A 23,937-nucleotide genomic window follows, 5' to 3' on the forward strand; every position below is an offset into this window, starting at 1 on the left:
TAGCATGCTAACATTGATCCATCCGACTAGCATGCTAAATATTGACCTGGTATTTTCTTTCAAATAATTCCAAATAACATGGTATGAAGTTTAAAAGTGAAAATTAAAACTCTTATTGAATTGTTCGTCTTGCCTGATTGGGTGGACACAATGTGCCACACAGACTCATTTGCATAAAGTTTAGCTCGGCTGAATGTGCACATGGAAACATAGCGCAAGTGTGAGTTAGCGAAATGTAATGTCATTAATGTTAAATGTTAGCTACAATACATATGTGTTATTTCCCAGCTGGGAGGTCCGTATGGTGAAATACCGTGACTGAGGCCTCTGGGCCGAGGTCACGGTATTTCACCATACGGACCGACCTTAAGCTGGTAAATAATATATTTATTTTTTCTTTACCAAATTCTAACAGAAAACGAGAGCGCCCGACAGGGAAAACCGAGCCGAGCCGCCATTTTGAATCCTCATTCACGGCTATAATGCAAATGGCTTCCTCCTCGGTATACAAGTGCACTTCCATGGCAGGAAAAAAAACTACATTTTGTCACCTATGTAGTCCCCTATTTATACAAATAGGAGTCCTTCAGGATTCGGCCATGTTTTTGCTCGGCGTTAGCAAGTTACAGGTTTTTAGCTTTCTCCTGAAATGTTTTCTTTTATTTCTTCTTCCTCAGGGTAGTAAAACTCGCTTTCGCTGTGAACACTGTCGTTATCGCTATCCATGCTGTAAAATTAATGATATTCTCCTGAGAAATGCGCAAATAAATGTTGACAAAAATTGCTACTATGTTGTTTGTTGTTGTGAACAAGCGAGTCGCCAGAGGTCCGTAACCGGGGTCCGTACTGTAGGATACGGACCTGCTCACAAGCAATGGAAACCGGACCATGAAAAAAATAGTCAGTTACCCCCCCCAGAAAAAAAAAACCCAGAATGACAGTTTTGTGTATTTTGCTCTAATACGTTAAAGAGTCCGTGTGTGTGTGTGTGTGTGTGTGTGTGTGTGTGTGTGTGTGCAGGAAAGGTTCAGATAACATGAGCTACAAAGGACAAAAATGAAACAGCAAAACAAAATAAGTAAAAAAAAAAAAGATGATGAATTCATTTTCCCATGGGGAGGTAATAAAGTTAAACTCTGCACGTCACACAGGTAATGGACTGCTAGTGGTTTAAATACCATCATTTATAAAGGCAGTAAATGTTTATCCACTCCTGTATTAAAGCCTAATCAGAAAGTTTCACAGCAATTAAACACAACCACAGCCGGCTTCGTTAATGTGCACTTATGCGTTTTTGAAAACTCAGAGTCATAATTAGCTGCTTTTTATTATCTAAATGGAGAAATGAGAACTTCTTTACATTAACTTCCTGATTGAAGCCCCCCCAAAAAAGAAAAGAAAAAGATGTATTCCTTATTTACTATTCTAATAATATTCTTCATCAGAATGTCCTTATTTATTTATTTATTTATTTATTTATTTCTATATTTCTATCAACGCATTCTCACACATGCGTGTCCTTCCTGTCTACAGCTATTTCTACACTTTGGCTTCTTAAACTGAGTTACACTCGTGCGATATGAAAAGATTTATTTCACACCTTTTTTTTTTATCTCAAATAAACAAACTGGAACCACATGCAGGAAACACAGCGTGCACACACTGCTACACACACTGCAGGTGTTTATTACGTCAGTGAAAGGGTTAAAATGTTGATTAAATGTGTAAAGGTGAAACAGACAGCAATGTGTGATAGTAAAATGTCAAAAACCTCTTGTTTTATCTCCTGTTTCCTGGTTCTATGTCAGGAATTAACTCTAAAACTCCTGACTGTAACATCCACAGTTTTAAGGCTCCGTCCCAAATCCGAGAACTCGTCCCTACATAGTGTACTCACGAGAATGCCAGCTAAACCTAGAACCATCTAGAACCCACAGAAGAAATTCTAATAAGACTGGGGAGTGGTTAGTGTGATACTGTACATTAGTGTTTGTTAGAACCTGATCAGCTCATTAACACGCCCATAACGAGGGGTGTGTGTGTGTGTGTTAGTGTGTTTGTTTGTGTGTGTTAGTGTGTGTTGTAGCATCAAAACACTATACTATGCTGAATATTTTCCGCTTTTTAAGTTTTTGAAATCAAATGTTTAGCCCCTCCCACTCTTGCTGTCATTTTATCACCGTGTCAGAACTCTACTTTACAGGCGGGGAATGTCTCCTCTTGCATGGCCACCGTGCTGTTGCTGCCCAGAACCGTGATGCCCAGCTGCTGCTGCTTCTCCTGGGTCTGATGGTACCACTCGTGCATCGTCACTGACTCAAACGTGGGGATTAACGTCACCTGCAGACAGGAAATGATATGCACTGAGGTGCAGATAAACTCTTACTGATTGTCTCTCTAACTGGCTGGTTGTGTCTCTTACTGTCTCTGTCTCTCTCTTCCTGCCTGTCCTTCTTACTGTATCTACTACTGGCTGTCTCTCTTACTGACTGTCTCCCTTCCTGTCTCTGTCACTGACTCTCTCTTCCTGCCTGTCTCTCTTACTGACTGTCTCTTACTGACTGTCTCCCTTCCTGTCTCTTTTACTGACTGTCTCTTTTACTGACTGTCTCCCTTCCTGTCTGTCTTACTGACTGTCTCCCTTCCTGTCTCTGTTACTGACTGTCTCTTACTGGCTGTCTCCCTTCCTGTCTCTGTTACTGACTGTCTCTTACTGGCTGTCTCCCTTCCTGTCTCTGTTACTGACTGTCTCTTACTCACTGTCTTCCTTCCTGTCTCTGTTACTGACTGTCTCTTACTGGCTGTCTCCCTTCCTGTCTCTGTTACTGACTGTCTCTTACTGGCTGTCTCCCTTCCTGTCTCTGTTACTGACTGTCTCTTACTGACTGTCTCCCTTCTTGTCTGTCTTATTGACTCTTCCTGGCTGTCCTTCTTACTGTATCTATTACTGGCTGTGTCCCTTCCTGTCTCTCTTATTGACTGTCTCTTACTGGCTGTCTCTCTCATGGACTGTCTCTCTTGCTGTCTCTATTACTGATTGTCTCTCTTACTGGGTGTCCTTATTACTGGGTGTCTCTTTAACTGTCTGTCTCTCTCTCTGGACTGTCTCTCTAACTGGCTCCCTGGCTGTCTCTCTTACTATAGCTCTCAATTATTGTCTCTCATACTGGCTGGCTCTCTTATTGCGTGTCCTTCTTACTGGCTGTCTTTCTAACTGGCTGGCTCTCTTACTGTATCTCTCAATGATTGTCTCTCTTACTGGCTGTCTCTTTTGCTGATTGTCTCTCTTACTTATGGGCTCTCTTATTGTCTCTCTAACTGGTTGTCTCTCTAACTGGCTGGCTCTCTTACTGTATCTCTCAATGATTGTCTCTCTTATTGACTTTCTCCCTTACTGATTGTCTCTCGTACTGGCTGTCTCTTTTACTAGGTGTCTCTCTTCTAGAGCGTCTTTAATGGCTGGCTCTCTTAACTGGTTGTCTCTCTTACTAGCTGTCTCTCTTACTGCCTGTCTCTCCTTAAATTAAGGACCCATAATCGTTGCTTAAATGTACTATGTGTTAACTTACTGGCACATCTTCAGGCCAAACAGACTTTCCGTCCAGTAAAGCATCCAGAATGGGTCTCATCATGTCTTCCTTCAGAGCATCATCTCCGCTTATAATGTAACAGGATGATCGTAAACGACAGAAGAATTCGACATCAATAGTGGATGCTGCATTTCCAGAGGGGAGGTACGCCAGGTCCAAATACGCGGAGGTGATGCTCTTGATACCTGCTGGTATAATACAATTATTATTAGGGATACATTTCTTAGTTCATATGTGTAAAATCTTTATTTTTCTGTGAAGTGGCTGTGAACAGTGAAACCAACAGTATTTTGTTAATAAACATTTTAATACCTGTGGTGGTTGGTCTTTTTGCACCAAAATGAGACGAACGTGATACTGCAGTGTCTACGGTAGAATTTGACCTCAATCCACTTTGACTTCCTGTTCTGGTCTTGCTAGCTTGTGCTGAAGTGCTTAGCCTCTGCGTAACCACAGTTGTCTTCCTGTTCTTTGCACCTGTTTTGCCGAATTTCCCAAGATCAGGCATGCAGGCCCCAGGTTGGGCAGGAAAAGGGGGGAAGTCTTTGAGAGGAACAGGAAGAGGATCCTGAAGTGGTGAATTATTCAGGTTCAAGTTGTCAGAGGAGCAGTGTGCTCCTCCTTCTTCATCAGAATCTAAAGCACCATCGGCAGTGATGGAAGGGCACTCCTCCAGACCCGGCTGGGGGTCGGAATCCGAGGCAGTGGGGAAGTAATCACTGGCAGAGGTGAGAGGGGTTTCCTGGGCTGGGTGAGTGGCCTTGTTGCTTAAAAATGCCTGGTGCAGGGGCTTCACCACTTCCTGGGAGCGATCGCTGTCATCGGAGAAGTCATGAGGGCTGGTGGCCATAAGTCCTGGAGAAAGGGTGTGGTGATCTTTCTCTAGAGGTTTAAAATGTTTAAATTCACAGGGAGAAACCAAACAAAGATCGACATCATGGGAAGCATCAAACATCAGACTCTGTGGTCCAGAAGGACGTCCATCTGAGGCGTCGTTTATCACCCTCTTTGAATGTGCCATCTTTAAAGACAAGGACATTCCTACTTTGAAGTCAGGATCTGCGTAGTGTCCGTTAGAGTAAGAGGTCTCATCCTCATTTGTGGATTCACTGACTGTAGGAAGCACCTGCTCAAAGGACATTGATAAAGACTCGTCAACCTCAGTGGACTGTGGTGAGCTAACTTCGGCAGGCATTGAGTGGGTGGTGGTGGTCACTGTGGGTGATATGTCAGGCATAATGTCTTTGAAAGAGCTCAGAGACAGGAAGCTGGAGTGTTTCTCTTTAGAAGAGCTGGAGTTGCTCTCTTGAGTACTTTTGGGACATCCAGACTCTGAAGTCTTACATGATCCTCCTTGCTGGCTGTCTGATCCCAAGCACATCTTAGCTGCTATGCTGCTGCGGTCTCTGGAGGCCCAAGTTTCCTCAGGGGAAAGGTGATATGGCGTATGACCAGCACTGTTTAGACCAGACCTTGGAGAACTCAACTCCAAGGTCTTTTCATCAGGGCTAATGCAGACTTCGTCCTGGCCACTTTTGGGTGGATTGTCCTTCAAAGCTCCATCGGGCCAGCTAATCTCAGTGGGTGTAAGGTCCAGATTAACGCTACGTTCACTCTTTGGAGTCTTGACAATCCCAGAAGCCTCAGTGGACTTGAGTGGATTCAGTATGTCATCTATAGCCTTCTCTGGACTCACATGGCTGCTTTTTGGATTGTCCTCACTTCCTGATTCCTTTCTCGACAGGATGTCAGGGAGTTTAGTTTTAACATTCAATTCATTTGATTGCTCTTGCTCCGGTTCCAGAAACTCTGTCGCCTCGCCTGATGAGATCTCCAAGTGTTTTGGATCCCCTACATCACTCGAAAGCTTCTGGTTTTGCTGCTCCTTGTTAGATTTGTTGGATTTTACTCTGTCCTCTGTCCCTTTGTTTACTTTTGTTTCATTTTTCTTTGTACTTGCAGATTTGTTTGGGTCTGCAGGAGGGGATGAAGACCTTGGAGCCATTTTCTTGGCCTCTTTCCCCATCAAATTGTTTTTCCTTTCTTCAGTCTTTTCATCATTCTTCTGTTTGTTCGAAGGGGAATCCTTTTTACCTGACATTTTCCTCTGTCTAATTTCCTGGTTTTTTGACACTGATACACTACTCTTGTCATCTTTTTTGTTGGCTTTAAAAGACTCCTTCTTTGCAATGGTTTTGTTCAGTTTAGGCTTGACACTGTTTTCAACAGACTTTGGTTTTTCTTCACCAGCCATAGACTTGACCTTGACCTGGTCTTTTGGCTCTGGATACCCACGGACTGATTTCTCCTTTGTTGTGGCACTGCTTGGCCTGGATTCTTTGGTGGTGGACTTGAGGCTGTCTTGGCTCTCAGCTCGTTTTGGGTTCTTTTCTGAGTTTGGTTCGATATCTTTGGAACACACTACAGGACGCTTGAGAAACTCTAGGTGCTTCAGCTTTTCTAGACCTTCCAGTATCTTTGCTTGTGGCGTTGACCCAGGGAAGAGGACTCGTATGATCTTTTCATGTGGGCTGGCAGGATGCCACACAAGTAAAGTGCAAATAGACACCAGAGAACTTAGGGGAACTTCAGAACCTTTGGGATTAATGCTGTTTTCAGGCCAGCGGTTCATGAAGTCCTCAAACTCTTTGCTGCCTTTAACTGGGTTAATGACATACAGCTCAAGACATCCAACTCCCATCTTCTGAAACAGAATCACTGGTTCTATGGGACCACTTGAACTGCGAAGTAGTGGTTCTGCTGAGAGCTTGAGCTTCTCCAAATTACGTAAAGTAAGGCCTGCTTGATCACTACTTCGCAGTACATTTGGATCACCTTGAATTTTCTTCAGCCTTTTTGGTGCATTAAAGAAAACGACACCCAACTCTGGGGAGATCAGATTTTTCAGCCACTTTTCTTTCTTCTCTGATTCAGAGGAATCATCTTCCTTGAGCTCAGCAACCTTCCTTGCAAAAAGACTATTAATCCCTGGAAGATTATCAGTCCCAGCATGAGTTAGAAGAATGGAATCCACACGGTCCAGATGCCTCACTAACTTCCAGAAGCAAGAGCATGGATCCGATCCACCGTTCACCAGGACGTTGAATCCGTTGACGGCGAAAAAGGCACAGTCCCCTCTCCCACCTGGAAATATGTAGCAGCAAGGACGACAGAGTTTGAGGAACCCCACCGTGCTTGGGGGTTCTAGGAGATCAAACGGTGATGGCGGCTCAATGTTTTCGCAGAGATGACTGGTGAACTCCTGGAGGCCATCCATTTTGGGCAGCACCATTAAAGGGTTCACTTTAATGTCTATTACGTCTGGTAAACTGTGTTTCCCGAGTATGGTGTTCTTCCATGGTCCAGTCTTTGGGCAGCTGAGGGTCAGTTTTGCTTTTCTTGTCACACTTGTAGAGTTCAGTTTGTCCTGAATCTGTTGTGTGCAAAAATAAAACACAGTCAGTGTAGATGCAGAATCTTTTGGCTCATTTTTGTTAGTTTGCTGTTTCTCACCAAAGGAAAGAAAATCATTAGTTTAAAAAGAAGAGTTAAAAAGTAAAACGTGTTAAATTTTTCACGGACCTCCTCATCTGTAAATATCTGAATGAGGTGGTTTGGAGTGAAGTGTCCGCTGTGTAAGACGAGGTCTCCGCTGTCCTCCAGGGAGCGTCCAGTCAGCACCAGCAGCTTGTGCTGAGACGTGTCTGTTATTAGTCCGTGGATCTGCACATATTAGCATGCTAATCATGGACAACGTCGTAGTAATTACTATTTTACTGAACCTAAACAAATGTGTACATGTACCTTAAAAAAACACAAACAAGCACAAAGCCATTTATTATATAGTCTATATAATATACAGTTGTGGTCAGAAGTTTACATACAGTGACATGAATGCCATCTTGGATATGAATGTCATGGCAATATTTGGGCTTTCAGTCATTTCTTTGCACTGTTCTTTTTCTGTGGCAGAATGATTTTACAGCATACAGCTTTAATTAAAAAAACACTAGAATTTGGTGCACAAATTTTAATTTTCTTTGGGTTTTCTGAAATCAACACAGGGTCAAAAATATACATACAGCACACCTAATATTTGGGTAAAATGTCTCTTCGTAAGATTCACCTTGACCAAACATTTTTGTTTACCGTGAACAAGCTTCTGGCAGAATTTTGGTTGGATATTTCACGACTCTTCATGGTAGAATTGGTAGAGTTCAATTAATTTTTTTTCTTGGCATGGACTCGACTTATACAGTTAGGTCCATATATATTTGGACACTAACACAGATTTTGTTTTTTTTACCTGTTTACTGAAACATATTCAGGTTATAGTTATATAATGGACATGGACATAAAGTCCAGACTTTCAGCTTTCATTTGAGGGTATCCACATTAAAATTGGATGAAGGGTTTAGGAGTTTCAGCTCCTTAACATGTGCCACCCTGTTTTTAAAGGCACCAAAAGTAATTGGACAATTGACTCAAAGGCTATTTCATGGGCAGGTGTGGGCAATTCCTTCGTTATGTCATTCTCAATTAAGCAGATAAAAGGCTTGGAGTTGATTTGAGGTGTGGTGCTTGCATTTGGAAGATTTTGCTGTGAAGAAAATATGCGGTCACAGGAGCTCTCCATGCAGGTGAAACAAGCCATCCTTAAAGGAGTACACCACCCCCAGGTGAAATTGAGTCAGTCCCTGCAGTCCCTAGAGTTGGATGAGTGAGCCAAAGCGTTTTGTAGCCGACCCAGCCATTGTCTTGATCAAGAAATGCCCCGGTTAGCTTTAGCTTAGCGTAGTCGCTGTAATCCGGCGTGTCCAGCTAGCATTGTCATTGCAAAAGTGAATCAAATAACTCAAGATTTTTTATAATTATTTCTCATGACCTGTACATTCACATCGAGTACACATATCAATGCAAATTAACACGAAGGGATTTACTAGACCAATTTATATCTGGAACTATTTTCGTCCACAGCACAGGCAAAGCACCGCTGCAGGTGCAAAGACACCACGCAGCACCACAACTTCCGTCAATACACCAGTGTTACCAGGGAAACCAGTTTTTCAGGTGCTGCGTGGTGTCTTTGCGCCTGCAGCAGTGCTTTGCCTGTGCTGTGGCCGAAAATAGTTCCAGATATAAATTGGTCTAGTAAATCCCTTCATGTTAATTTGCATTGATATGTGTACTCGATGTGAATGTACAGGTCATGAGAAATAATTATAAAAAATCTTGAGTTATTTGATTCACTTTTGCAATGACATGCTAGCTGGACACGCCGGATTACAGCGACTACGCTAAGCTAAAGCTAACTGGGGCGTTTCTAGATCAGGGCAATGGCTGGGTCGGCTACAAAACGCTTTGGCTCACTCATCCAACTCTAGGGACTGCAGGGACTGACTCAATTTCACTTGGGGGTGGCACACTCCTTTAAGCTGCGAAAACAGAAAGAACCCACCCGAGAAATTCCTACAATATTAGGAGTGGCAAAATCTACAGTTTGGTACATCCTGAGAAAGAAAGAAAGCACTGGTGAACTCATCAATGCAAAAAGACCTGGACGCCCACAGAAGACAACAGTGGTGGATGATCGCAGAATAATTTCCATGGTGAAGAGAAACCCCTTCACAACAGCCAACCAAGTGAACAACACTCTCCAGGAGGTAGGCGTATCAATATCCAAATCTACCATAAAGAGAAGACTGCATGAAAGTAAATACAGAGGGTTCACTGCACGGTGCAAGCCACTCATAAGCCTCAAGAATAAAAAGGCTAGATTGGACTTTGCTAAAAAACATCTAAAAAAGCCAGCACAGTTCTGGAAGAACATTCTTTGGACAGATGAAACCAAGATCAACCTCTACCAGAATGATGGAAAGAAAAAAGTATGGCGAAGGCATGGCACAGCTCATGATCTAAAGCGTACCACATCATCTGTAAAACACGGCGGACAAGTGTGATGGCTTGGGCATGCATGGCTGCCAGTGGCACTGGGTCACTAATGTTTATTGATGATGTGACACAGGACAGAAGCAGCCGGATGAATTCTGAGGTATTCAGAGACGTACTGTGTGCTCAAATCCAGCCAAATGCAGCCAAACTGATTGGTCGGCGTTTCATAATACAGATGGGCAATGACCCAAAACATAAAGCCAAAGCAACCCAGGAGTTTATTAAAGCAAAGAAGTGGAATATTCTTGAATGGCCAAGTCAGTCACCTGATCTCAACCCAATTGAGCAGCATTTCACTTGTTAAAGACTAAACTTCAGACAGAAAGGCCCACAAACAAACAGCAACTGAAAACCGCTGCAGTAAAGGCCTGGCAGAGCATTAAAAAGGAGGAAACACAGCATCTGGTGATGTCCATGAGTTCAAGACTTCAGGCAGTCATTGCCAACAAAGGCTTTTCAACCAAGTATTAGAAATGAACATTTTATTTACAATTATTTAATTTGTCCAGTTACTTTTGAGCCCCTGAAATGAAGGGATTGTTTAAAAAATGCTTTAGTTCCTCACATTTTTATGCAATCATTTTGTTCAACCCACTGAATTAAAGCTGAAAGTCTGAACTTCAACTGCATCTGAATTGTTTTGTTCAAAATTCATTGTGGTAATGTACAGAACCAAAATTAGAAAAATGTTGTCTCTGTCCAAATATTTATGGACCTAACTGTAAGCACAGCCCATATATTTTCTTTTTTTTTAACTTTAATTTTTATTTGGATTTTTTCATTTAAATACAATAATACACAAAAAACAAACAACAAATAGAAAGGAAAAAAAACTTCCATTAACAGCTTATAGGTCCTCCCATTCGGTCACAATGCAACAATTCTGTCTTGTTCAGTTGTCATTACTATAATTTCTAGTGGTATCCTCCTTACCCCTTCTGTAATAATTCCATTTCTCCCATTTCCCTTCAAACTGTTCCTCCCTCATTCTCAAGGTATGTGTGAACCTCTCCATATCATAAATCTCCTCCACAATGCTCAGCCACTGATCTCTAGTTGGGGGGTCTACCTTATACCAGGCCCTTGTAATTGCCTTCCTGCTAGCCTCCAATAATACTTTCACCAGGTATTTATCTTCTCCTTGTACCGACTCTTGTGGGATGTTCCCCATATATAATACCAAACAAGTCTTTGGTATCTCATATCCCAGTATCTCCCTCAGCACACTCCAGACTCATCTCATCTCATCTCATTATCTGTAGCCGCTTTATCCTGTTCTACAGGGTCGCAGGCAAGCTGGATCCTATCCCAGCTGACTACGGGCGAAAGGCGGGGTACACCCTGGACAAGTCGCCAGGTCATCACAGGGCTGACACACACTCCAGACTCCCTCCCAGTATCCCTCCATCTTTTGACATTTCCAAAACACATGTGTATGGTCTGCCTCCGCTTGACCACACAACCTCCAACATGATTTCTGATCTGGTGTGTGTCTCCCCTTAATCTTTGGTGTTATGAAAAACCTTATAATCTTCTTCCACCCAAATTCTCGCCATACCCTGGAGCTAGTGGCTGAGTGTTGAACATTGCACGCTTTATACCAGTCATCTTCTGTTATTTCTATTCCAAGCTCTTTTTCCCATTTTTCTTTAATATAGACAGTTGAATTACCCCCACTGGCACCTATAGCTTGGTATAGAGCTGAGATTACTCTACATTTTCTCCCTTCGTATGCATTTATCATTATTTTAATAATCATATTCTGTTCTTTGGGTTCTTCTAACTTTATTTCCTTTAAATAATAATCCCTCACCTGAAAATATCGAAAAAGTTCATTTGCCTCCAAACAAAATTTCTCCCTTAAAGCCTGAAAACTCTGCATTTCCCCCCTCTCAACTAGTGTACATATTGCTGTAATACCCCTATGTGCCCATCTCTCAAAGCCCCAATCACTAATTCCTGGTTTGACTCTCTTGTCATGGGTTATCCACCACAGAATCTTTGCTTCAGTCTGTAGTCCATACTTTCTCACTACCAAGTACCAAATCCCCAATGTGAATTTAGTTATTGGGTCCAACAGACCCTCTTCCCTCTTAAACAATTCCCTATCAGTTATTAATATTTGTACTGGGCTAGCCTCTATCTTCATTTCTATATCCTTCCACCTAGCTACATATTCTCTATTACACCAACAAGTTACTGCCCTAAGCTGTGCAGCATAGAAGTAGTCTTGCAGATTCGGTACTGCCATGCCCCCTTTGTCCTTGGGGAGCTGCATAGCCCATATATTTTCAATAGGGTTGAAGTCAGAACTTGTTTTAAGCTTAATGTTAGCCTGCTTTATCCTCCACAACCAGCTCTGATGTGTGTTTGGGTTCGTTGCCCTGTTGTAACTCCCAAGTCGTGTTCAAGTTTCTGATGGTTTATGCTGAAGAATTCTGAGGTAGTCCTCCTTCTTCATTATTAAATCCATTTCATGTAATGAACCAGATCCACTGGCAGCAAAACAGCCCCAGAGCATGATGATCCTACCATCATCGCCAGCTGGTACAGTGTCCCTCTGTACATGGTGGTCATTGTGGCTAAACAACTCAATCTTTGTCTCATCTGACCATACAGCTTTCCTCCACAAGGCTTTTTCTTTGTCTGTATGATCAGCTTCAAACTTTAGTTCAGCTTGAAGGTGTCAATTTTGGAGCAGGGGGTTATTTCTTGGATAGCAGCCTCTTAGTCCATGGTGATCTGAACTGTAGACAGTGATCCATCAGCTTCCAGTTCATGGCAGGGCTGTGCCATGGTGGTTCCCAGGTTGTTCCTGACCATCCAAACCAATTTCCTTTCAGCTGAGGGTGACAGTTTGGGTTTTCCTGAAACAAAGTGGCTTGGCAAAGTGACTACACCTCACAATAACTTGGATACAATTGTTTGAACTGATCTTGGAATTTGCAGTTGTTTATAAATGGCTCCAAGAGACATTCCGGAGTTGTGTATATCTGCGATCCTCTTTCTCAGATCTGCACTGAGCTCCTTGGACTTTCCCATTTTACTGTGTGTTGGTCAATCCAACGAACGCTGTAAACAAACCCTTTTTATGAAGGCACAGAGAAGCTACCAGCTGGAGTCAATCATGATCACTAACAGGAAGTTAAGAGACCTCAGCCTTGGCAAGATCAGAGACATTTTGGAAGTTTCAGCACCTCTGGATTAATAATCTAAGGGAGTGTATGTATAATTTTGACCCTGTGTTGATTTCAGAAAACCCAAAGAAAATTAAAACTTCTGCACCAAATTCTAGTGTTTCTTTTTAATTAAAGCTGGATGCTGTACAATCATTCTGCCACAGAAAAAGAAGAGTTCAAAGAAATTACTGAAAGCCCAAATATTGCTATGACATTCATATCGCTGTATGTAAACTTCTGACCACAACTGTATACAGTGAATTGCTATTGATGTATTATGTGTAAAATCTGCTTCTTTAGTTGCTCTTATAGCCAAAGTTTGAAACAGCTGTTTTCTGATTGGTTAAACATTGTCACATGACCATAAATACAGGAAAAATGACTTGGAACACAGAATGTTGGATTTCCAGAGTGGGAATCATTCCAGCGCTTCTGCTGGGAAAAGTGTGGCTGAGCAGAACAAGGTCATGTGTTTATGTTTATGGCGAGTCGCTGAGTTTGATAAAAATAAAGAAGATTTAAATTAATAATTCGCAAAGAAAAATGTGTTCTGTGTTGTTAGTCTTTGTTCGTAAAAAGATCTGCGTTAGAAATCAATGGAATTATGTTGAAATTTTTGAAAAAAAATTTAAAAAATGACAAAAATCAAATTCTCAGGTAGAACATGAGGGAAAAGGAATTCTGTTTACTGTCAATGTTTACAGTATGTTAGAGAACTCGGGCAAGTTGGACGTTCCCAGAGTTCCTGACTTGGAATTCCGTGTTGAAGAGTGTTTCATCACAATTTCCTGTTTGTGAGGGGCAGTTTGGAACACTATACAACAGATCGCAGACTGATCAGAAAGATCTGCACATTTTAAACTGTGAAAGCAAAAAAAAAATAATGATGTGATTCCTGACACTGATATTTGTTTCGGAAAATGTTCTAATTTACTGGAAAAAAAAACACAAACGGATGCCACAGGAAAGAGCAAATGCACGAACAGATCAGAGCGGAGCTACAAGTAGAAAATTTACTGGCATACATTTTTATTTAAAGGTGTACTGCCTTTCAGATTTTTCTAGTGTAGGTCATAAAATATTTTTCCCAGACACCCTAATTATTTTTGTTTAGTGACCAAAAGCTACTGAATTCGAATCACAGACTTCCAATTTTATTAGTTTAAAAAAAAAAAAAACTAGAACAATTAATGAATTTAAAGCCACATGGCCCTAAATTCTCCGCTATTTTTTCCTGCTTCACCATGACCCAATTCAAGATACTACGTCATGCATCACATCACGTGGTGGGCTTTCCCTGTTTGTGCAAGGCATTGTGGGATACAAATTTGAAACAGGAGAGAAAAATGGAGTGCGAATGAAACGTGAAAGAGCGACTACAGTAACGGAAAGAAAGAGAGAAGAAAAGACGTTATGTTATATACGAAGGAAAGGAAACGCAGGACCAAACTAATAAATATGGGCGCTCAGTGAGCACCTCGGTGTGATCAGCTGTTCGTTTAGTGACAGAATGATGGAACTGTCAGTGCACGCTCAAAGGGAAACCTGTAGATGGCAGTAATGCAACACTGTGGATGCCAGCTGCTGTAAAACCTAAAAGAAGAAGGTAAACCTGCGCATGCGCACACGGACTTCCTCTGTCTGCTTGACTGCGTGATTTCATGCACATTATTTGCTTTAATCCCCTCAAATTAAATAACTTCCCAGCCACAGAACGGCCTGATATTTTGTGAGATATTACAAAATAAACAGATATCATAATGACCACATTTCAGACGGAACTAAATCTCACAGATTTTATGAAATCGAAGGGCCATCTCGCTTTAAAGCTGCAGAACGTGACTTCTTTTTGTTTGGAAAACTCAAAGACAAAAGAAAGAAAATCTGCAAAGACGAATAAAGAATAAAAAGAAGTTTGATTTTAATTCTTTATATGTGTAGAGTTTATGTAATATTAAACTATTTCACCTATTCTGTAATTTTGTTTAATGTACTGTATTTATAACTCTATATCAACCCTCAGCAAAGAGCTACAATTTCACACATTACAACTTTAAAGTAAAAAACAAACAAACAAAAAACCCCGAAGGATTTAATAAACTTCAGCTGCCTTTGTTTGTGTTTTGTGTTTTTCTTTAACGAACGAGGAAAACAGTAACTTTAATTAAGCTTCAGGAAACTCGTTAATCTGCTGATAGAGTTTTCTTTTTCATCTTAATCTCCTGTATTTACCTTTAATTCATGGTCACATGACATGGTTTAACCAATCAGAACACAGAAAGCTCAAATTAGGTTTAAATAACCATTTTAGAAATTGATTTGTTTTTTAAAACAGAGATTTGCTCTGAGCTCGGCTTCACACACGTACAACACGTAATACACACTGAACGTCTGCGTCTCCATTCTGAAGAGGCTCACGATGATGAGGAGCGTAAAGGGTTAAAAACAGAAATGATGGAAATCTGGAGCGCAGTGTGAATGTGGAGTAAAATTCGTCCTGAACAGACCTGAGAGTAGAGAGTTTCCTCTGAGGGACTGAACACGACTCTGCAGCTGAACACACTTGTACTGAACTCCAATATCCGCTGACCTACACACACACACACACACACACACACACACACACGGAGGCAGGAATTCTTAATCAAACACTAATCTCGTCTGATTTTAGAGACCGATTAAATCCTGAAACAGAAGACAAAACACAATAATGCAGGTCTACTTTATTACTCAGTTTATCAGTGTGTTAAAGGTGCGATACATGATTTTTATTTATTTATTTATTACGTGCACAAATAACCTGGAACACGGTCAAAAACAGCGGTTTAAGCCATGACTTAAACACACACACTTTTGAGGACAGAATGTCTGTTTGTGTTTGAATCGGCCTCCTGTCAGTCATCTTATAAACACGCCCCCACACCACTTCACTCCGCCCTCCATTTCAGTCTGAAATCAGTCAACTCCCAGCACAGCCAGATAATTCTCCCGCAAGCAAAAAGCATCCTGCGCTCGAAAAAAAAATGAACAAGAAACACAGAATAAACACAAGCAGTGATTTTCCAAGATGGAGTCATTTATAACTCATAAAGGAAATGAAGCTGGATGGACAATCAGCGGTGTTACTCCTGGACACCACCTGTGTAAAGCTTTGAAGCGTCTGAACGGCAGCTTTATGTAATGGAAAAAGTAGATACGTGTCCTTTAGCGAACAATGCTAACATGCTAATACCATAGCTCGTCTCGTCTCGTCTTCTTCCGCTTTATCCGGGACCGGGTCGCGGAGGCAGCAGTCTAAGCAGGGAAGCCCAAACTTCCCTTTCCCCAGACACCTCGGCCAGCTCCTCGGGAAGAACACCGAGGCGTTCCCAGGCCAGCCGAGAGACATAGTCCCTCCAGCGTGTCCTGGGTCTTCCCCGGGGCCTCCTCCCGGGGGGACATGCCTGGAACACCTCCCCAGGGAGGCGTCCAGGAGGCATCCGAAAAAGATGCCCGAGCCACCTCAGCTGATTCCTCTCGATGTGGAGCAGCAGCGGCTCTACTCCGAGCTCCTCCCGAGTGACTGTGCTTCTCACCCTATCTCTAAGGGAGCGCCCAGCCACCCTGCGAAGGAAACTCATTTCGGCCGCTTGTATCCGCGATCTTGTCCTTTCGGTCATTACCCAAAGCTCATGACCATAGGTGAGAGTCGGAACGTAGATCGACCGGTAAATTGAGAGCTTCGCCTTTTGGCTCAGCTCCTTCTTCACCACAACGGACCGGTAAAGCGACCGCATCACTGCGGAGGCTGCACCGATCCGCCTGTCGATCTCACGCTCCATCCTTCCCTCACTCGTGAACAAGATCCCGAGATACTTAAACTCCTCCACTTGAGGCAGAACTTCTCCACCAACCTGGAGAGGGCAAGCCACCCTTTTCCGGTCGAGAACCATGGCCTCGGACTTGGAGGTGCTGATTCTCATCCCAGCCGCTTCACACTCGACTGCAAACCGCCCCAGTGCATGCTGAAGGTCCTGGTTTGAAGAAGCCAACAGGACAACATCATCCGCAAAAAGCAGAGATGAAATCCTGTGGTTCCCAAACAGGATTCCTTCTGGCCCCTGGCTGCGCCTAGAAATTCTGTCCATAAAAATTATGAACAGAACCGGTGACAAAGGGCAGCCCTGCCGGAGTCCAACATGCACTGGGAACAGGTCTGACTTACTGCCGGCAATGCGAACCAGACTCCTGCTCCGTTCGTACAGGGACCGGACAGCCCTTAGCAAAGAGCCCCGAACCCCATACTCCCGAAGCACCCCCCACAGAATACTACGGGGGACACGGTCGAATGCCTTCTCCAGATCCACAAAGCACATGTGGACTGGTTGGGCAAACTCCCATGAACCCTCGAGCACCCTATGAAGGGTATAGAGCTGGTCCAGTGTTCCGCGACCAGGACGAAAACCGCATTGTTCCTCCTGGATCCGAGGTTCGACTATTGGTCGAATTCTCCTCTCCAGTACCCTGGAGTAAACCTTCCCTGGGAGGCTGAGAAGTGTGATTCCCCTATAATTGGGGCACACTCTCCGGTCCCCTTTCTTAAAAAGAGGGACCACCACCCCAGTCTGCCACTCCAGAGGCACTGTCCCTGACCGCCACGCGATGTTGCAGAGGCGTGTCAACCAAGACAGCCCCACAACATCCAGAGACTTGAGATACTCAGGGCGGATCTCATCCACCCCCGGTGCCTTGCCACCGAGGAGCTTGCAAACCACCTCAGTGACTTCGGCTTGGGTAATGGACGAGTCCACCTCTGAGTCATCAGCCTCAGTCTCCTCAGTGGAAGACATGACGGTGGGATTGAGGAGATCCTCAAAGTATTCCTTCCACCGCCCGACAATGTCCCCAGTCGAGGTCAACAGCTCCCCACCCGCACTGTAAACAGTGTTGGCAGAGTACTGCTTCCCCCTCCTGAGGCGCCGGACGGTTTGCCAGAATTTCTTCGAGGCCGACCGATAGTCCTTCTCCATGGCCTCCCCGAACTCCTCCCAGTTCCGAGTTTTTGCCTCCGCAACTGCCCGAGCTGCAGCACGCCTGGCCTGCCAATACCCGTCAGCTGCCTCGGGAGTCCTGGAGGTTAACATGGCCCGATAGGACTCCTTCTTCAGCTTGACGGCATCCCTTACTTCTGGTGTCCACCACCGGGTTCGGGGATTGCCGCCACGACAGGCACCGGAGACCTTGCGGCCACAGCTCCGAACAGCTGCGTCCACAATGGAGGTAGAGAACATGGTCCACTCAGACTCAATGTCCCCCGCCTCCCTCGGAAGCTGGGAAAAGCTCTCCCGGAGGTGGGAGTTAAAGACCTCCCCGACAGAGTGCTCGGCCAGACGTTCCCAGCAGACCCTCACCATACGTTTGGGCCTGCCAGGTCTGTCCAGCTTCCTCCTCCGCCAGCGGATCCAACTCACCACCAGGTGGTGATCAGTTGACAGCTCAGCCCCTCTCTTCACCCGAGTGTCCAAGACATAGGGCCGGAGATCAGATGAAACGACTACAAAGTCTATCATTGACCTCCGACCTAAGGTGTCCTGGTGCCACGTGCACTTATGGACACCCCTATGCTCGAACATGGTGTTCGTTATGGACAAACCGTGACTAGCTGGCTAATACCATAGCTGTAGCGCTAAATAAGATCTTATTGTAAAGAGGAACAGGACAGCGACTACGCTCGTGAAAATCCTCATAAATGCCCATGATCCGAGTTTTATAGTTTGTAGTTTTATCGCTGAATGTCTGAGAGCACCTGAGAGTGATGTCACGACAATCCATGCTCATGCTAACTCTTGTTAGCGTGCTAGCTTTTGATGTGATGAGCCACTGTAGTTTAAGGTGACCAGACGTCCCCGTTTTCCGGGGACAGGCCACCAAAAATGGAGCTGTCCGCAGAAATGTCCGTTTTTAACCATGACCCAAACCCCCCCACACAGACCGAAACATCTACCAGGTTTCAGCAGACACCTCGCGTATTGTTTAGTGGATCACTTTAAGATGAGCTCAGGCCGATAGCAGAAATGTTCTCAAGCCTTTCCAGTATTTTGACTGGTGGAGCTGAGGAACCACTTTTTAACAGAGCGCTAGAATCTTTGCGTAAACTAAAGTCACTGATTCAGCTTTGACAGATCGCTCCATCCGCTCCCGGACCAGTGAACCGTAGTCTTTTCTTGTAGGCCGAAGTGGCATTGTTTGTCATCTGTGTTATTTAGCCTGTAAATGCGATGTTGTACATGACATAACGTTGCTTATCACACTGTATTGAGATGTAGCGGTTGAGCTAACAAACCCTAGCCTACTGCGGCTAATGCTAGCAGGAGAAAGAAAGCTCAGTGCAGCGCCAGTCAGTCAGCTGAAGTTGTTGCTAGATGTAGCGTTACTGTAACAGAAATCCAGCTGAGGGAAAATAGTAACAGTTCGATTGCATAAACTAACTTACACACAAATCGGTGTGTTTTCCTACAGAGTAGCTGGCTGTGTAAAGCTGTAGGCTGATGGTAATGTTACCAAAGTGTCAGTAATTTGTATGATTTGTTGTGATGTGTAGCAGACTAGACGTTTTGATAAAGGCTACTCATTTAGGTGTGGTCGTCAATTCAGCTATGGCTACAATTTGGGCTACGGGAGATCAGGAATCATTTGTATCCTCAATGGACTTAAAAAGGATACCAGGGAGGTTATAAGGATCGGATAATTGTGATCTTACGCTTTTTAAAATATAGATCAATTCCATCAGTGGGAAGTGTATTCAGATGGTAGAGGATATATTTGGTGTTGTTCATGGTTGGTAGTGGGTTAAAATTATATTTTTTGTGATGTAACGGCTACAGCGCCATACAATCTGCCATAACGTTAGAAATGTTTGTCAGTGATGGCTATGATCTCTGGTATTACCTCCTCCACTGTGCCTGAAAAGTTAATATTCAAATCAATGTTTTGCACTATATAGACACTATATAGGTGGATGGGTGCATGGATGGATGGATGGATGGATGGATGGATGGATGGGTGAGTGCGTGGATGGGTGGGTGGGTTGATGGTGGATGGATGGGTGCGTGCATGGATGGATAGATGGATGGGTGCGTGCGTGTGTGCGTGCGTGGATGGATGGGTGCATGGATGGATGGATGGGTGGATGGATGGATGGGTGGATGGATGGATGGATGGATGGATGGATGGGTGGGTTGATGGATGGGTGCATGGATGGATGCATGGATGGATGGATGGATGGATAGATGGGTGCGTGGGTGGATGGATGGATGGATGGATGGGTGCGTGGATGGATGGATGGATGGATGGGTGGATGCGTGGATGGATGGGTGGATGGATGGATGGATGGATGGGTGGGTGTGTGGATGGGTGGATGGATGGGTGCATGGATGCATGGATGGATGGGTGGATAGATGGATGCGTGGATGGGTGGATGGATGATAGATGGATGCATGGATGGGTGGGTGGGTGCATGGATGGATGGATGGGTGTGTGGATGGATGGGTTGATGCATGGATGGATGGGTGCATGCATGGATGGATGGGTGCATGGATGGGTGGATGGGTTGATGATGGATGGATGGATGGATGGATGGATGGATGGATGGGTGGATGGATGGATGGGTGGGTGCATGGATGGATGGATGAATGGATGGATAGATGGATGCATGGATGGGTGGATAGATGGATGTATAGATGGATGCATGGATGGGTGGGTGTGTGGATGGATGGATGGATGGATGGATGGATGGATGGGTGCGTGGATGGATGGATGGATGGATGCGTGGATGGATGGGTTGATGCATGGATGGATGGGTGCATGGATGGGTGGGTGGGTGGGTCGATGGATTGGTGGGTGGATGGATGGATGCAATGCATGTTCAAAATACAGGAAAAACAGAAACATCCCCCGTTTTTATTACAAAGATGAAAACATTTGATGTCTTAATGATATTTTCACCACCGAACCGAAAACATCCCAGTTTTCTCCTCAGAAATCTGGTCACCTTACTGCAGGTTCTGTGTGGGGGCAGAGCTTTTTGTACATGAGTGGGAATGGGAGGGGTGAAAAAAAACATAACTTCCTTGACCTAACACACAGACACACACACACACAGGAAAAAAAAAAAAGTGTGCCTGCTTTTTTTCAGCATGTTCTGCTTCTCAAGCTCATGTTCTCCTCTCCTGTGTCCTGCAGCACTCTGGACCATCTCTATTTCCTTCTTCACTGCCACACTTCCTGTTCAACCTCGAGCAACAGTGATGGGGTCAAAGGTCAAAAATCAAGCATATGGGATGTTGAAGGTTTATTTTTTTTAAAGAAAGTCTCAGAATTTTGAGGAAAATAAAGAACATGGACATGGAGTTCAGACTGTGAACAATCGGTCGTTAGGACTTCCTTCCTGAACTTCCAGTGATTATAACACACACCCAAAACCTAACACACACACACACACACACACACACAGATCTGTTCAGTCAACAAGAGTGTCATTGTCATGTGAATGTGAAACATTCCTGAATCTCTCACACACACACACACACACACACACACACACAGACAGACAAAGCAGGTCTGTTGTTGATAATCTAGTTTTGTGTGGTAATGAACCACATGCCCATCTGTCATGTCTGACTTGAAGTTATTTACTCACTCGTTAATTTTATAATTGTTCTCCATCACACTGTTTATAGCTCATTATTTATTCTTATGCTTTTTTAAAACATTTTTATATATTTATATTTGTATGTTTTGTCTTTTTATGCCATAAGGTTATTTTTGTCCTAAAGAATTCCTCACACATGTCTATACAGACTCCGTGTAGAGTTACATAAAACACGACCACCGCTACTTTAGTGTTTTTGTTTTGTTTTAACATTATCATTGTTATTATTTTATTTGTGATTATTTATTATTTATCTTTTATTGGAAATCTACAGCAGAACAAGTGAGAAGGTGCAAATTAAGACGAGTAAACCTGTGCATACTGCAGTAATGCGGTGATTCACACAGCGGAGGTTTGATTAACAGAAAAAAGGACATCTTTAATCTTTATCATCTTTTTTTGTGGACGGAGCCTTCTCTTTGCTGCACAGGTGATGTTATTGATGTCATTGGTGATGTCACTGAGCTGAAGTCCAGGTAAACATCGGAAAGGTGTGTGTGTGTGTGTGTGTGTGTGTGTGTGTGTGTGCTCACCTTTAACATCACTGCAGCTCTGAGACGAGCGACGACTCACAAACTCTCTGAGCTCTTCGTCCAAATTACACTCTGTCAGATCCACATCCCACACACGCAACCCTGCACACACACACACACACACACACACACACACACACACAGCACTGATTACACGCCCACCACAACCACACTGAATACACTCTTATGTCATCATATTTACTGTTTAGAATCCTCAAAGAAAATAAATTCACCAACGATTGCAATTTTCGGTTTATTCAAGAACGACACATCACACTTTTTATCCATTTATAGTTCTATTTAATTTCAGTGAGAAAAGCGAGTTCCTGTTCTCACTGATGTTATAGCAGCGATAAACACACACTCCCTCACCACTCTCTCTTTATTCTCTCTTAAAGTTAATAAGATTATAAAACCCGCAGCTTGTTCTGTCGTGCTCCTGATGTCCTGAAGTTACAGAAATCTTCACCATATCACTGACTCTGTTAAATCTGTTGATGGCTGGACACGCCCCTGTGAATGAGCTGTTGCTATAGAAACCAGTTAATGCGAGTGCATTAATATAAACCTGCACTGTTAGAGAGAATTAATCAAAAATTAATTTAAAAAAAAAAGAACATGCTCATCATCATCATGTTTAGTGAAAAATGAGGCGTAAAGCTGTTCGGACAGACAGACTGACCTCACAGCAGCACAACATCAGGACGTTTCAGTCCATAAAGCCTGGCTGCCTCTGCCACGAGGTTACAGCCACAAACACTGATTTTAACAAGACCCATCGCCTCACGGAGACAGAGAGGATTTCTGAGAAGATCTCAGGATATATCAAGACGAAAATATTCCCCGAAAATTTTATGATCCGACAACACGCTAAGGGGGTGCCAATACTTATGCAGGTCGTTATGACGTCATAACGCAGAGGTGGGTTGTTGTTGTTGTTTTTAAACGTCTCTTAGGCGTTGTTGTTGTGATCAAGACTGCAGGATTTCGCACAAGCAGCTGATGTGTGTGTGGATTTAACGCGCCCCAGGGTGTGTGTTCATGCGGACAGGATTCACACACACACACACAACATATTTACATTTACATTTATAGACATTAATACGCGCGTGCACACATGCACATAGTGAGCGGAAATGAAGCAGGAAGTGTAAATAATGATGGGATGAAAGATAAACTGAGATGAAGATGATGATGTGTCCAGGCAACTGCGCGCGCACACGCGCGACGCACCGGCCGCAAATAGTGTCCAGGACTGAGTGTGATGGTGATGGTGATCTGATGGTGATCTGATGGTGATGGTGATCTGATGGTGATGTAGCTGTAATTGTGTAAATATAGCCGGGCTGAGTGTGTGTGTGTGTGTGTGCGCGCAGTGTGTTCCTCTCCTCCCGGTGTGACCGCATCCTCACACTCACACTCCATCCAAAGCCAGACATGTGCATGTGAGTGAAGCAGGACTCCATTAATGCAGCCGGTGCTGTGATTTACCTCTGTGGAGCTCTGAGCAGATAAAGTCCCGGATGTTCCGCTCCGAAGCCGCGCTGATGATGAGGAGCGCCGAGTAGCGCGCGGGGATGAAGCCGGGGTGCGACACGCGCTCCTCCTCCGCCATGATGGGAGGATCTGCTGAGGAGGACAGCATCTCTCTCACTCTCTGTATCCTTCTCTCTCTCTCTCTCTCTCTCTCTGTATCCTTCTCTCTCTCTCACACACACACACAGCGGCCTTTTATACAATCCAGGTTAGAAACCGCCATAAGGGGGCGTCAATAATAATAATAATAATAATAATAATAATAATAATAATAAACGAAGTTAGAATCTTATCCCTGCAACACGCTCAGAAGAAATAAAAAGTCGGGACAGAGGCGTTATTACTACCACATCACCTCTCTTTTAATAACACTTTGCGATCTTTGCAGTTTTGCGACTGGAATTTTCCTCCATTCTTGCTCGATACAAGACTTGAGCTGGTCCGCGGTCTCCCTTGTC

At 43.8% G+C, this 23,937-nt stretch overlaps 1 protein-coding gene across 2 annotated transcripts; it reads right to left on the minus strand.

Annotated features, from left to right (window-relative positions):
- Positions 1-379: 379 nt before the first annotated feature.
- Positions 380-23,623, minus strand: map1sb (microtubule-associated protein 1Sb). 2 transcript variants are annotated; one of them, XM_060927443.1, is made up of 7 exons: positions 23,435-23,623; positions 21,944-22,045; positions 15,229-15,311; positions 7,173-7,313; positions 3,903-7,023; positions 3,570-3,775; positions 380-2,340 (listed from the first exon to the last, which is right to left on the minus strand). In XM_060927443.1, the coding sequence occupies exons 1-7, from the start codon at positions 23,586-23,588 to the stop codon at positions 2,185-2,187; spliced, it is 3,963 nt and encodes a 1,320-aa protein (XP_060783426.1). In that variant the 5' UTR covers positions 23,589-23,623; the 3' UTR covers positions 380-2,184. The 2 variants fall into 2 exon arrangements, with proteins under 2 accessions (XP_060783426.1, XP_060783417.1); XM_060927434.1 differs by having other exon boundaries at positions 3,570-3,778.
- Positions 23,624-23,937: the final 314 nt, after the last annotated feature.

The sequence above is a fragment of the Neoarius graeffei genome, chromosome 1, assembly GCF_027579695.1.
Source record: "Neoarius graeffei isolate fNeoGra1 chromosome 1, fNeoGra1.pri, whole genome shotgun sequence".
Classification (NCBI taxonomy): domain Eukaryota; kingdom Metazoa; phylum Chordata; class Actinopteri; order Siluriformes; family Ariidae; genus Neoarius; species Neoarius graeffei.

Coding starts and splice junctions, on each gene's coding strand:
- map1sb (XM_060927434.1), bottom strand. CDS start 23,588: ATGCTGTCCTCCTCAGCAGATCCTCCCATCATGGCGGAGGAGGAGCGC. Junction 22,046..23,434: donor CTGCTCAGAGCTCCACAGAG/GTAAATCACAGC, acceptor GTGTGTGTGCAG/GGTTGCGTGTGTGGGATGTG. Junction 7,314..15,228: donor AGGAAACTCTCTACTCTCAG/GTCTGTTCAGGA, acceptor TAATATGTGCAG/ATCCACGGACTAATAACAGA.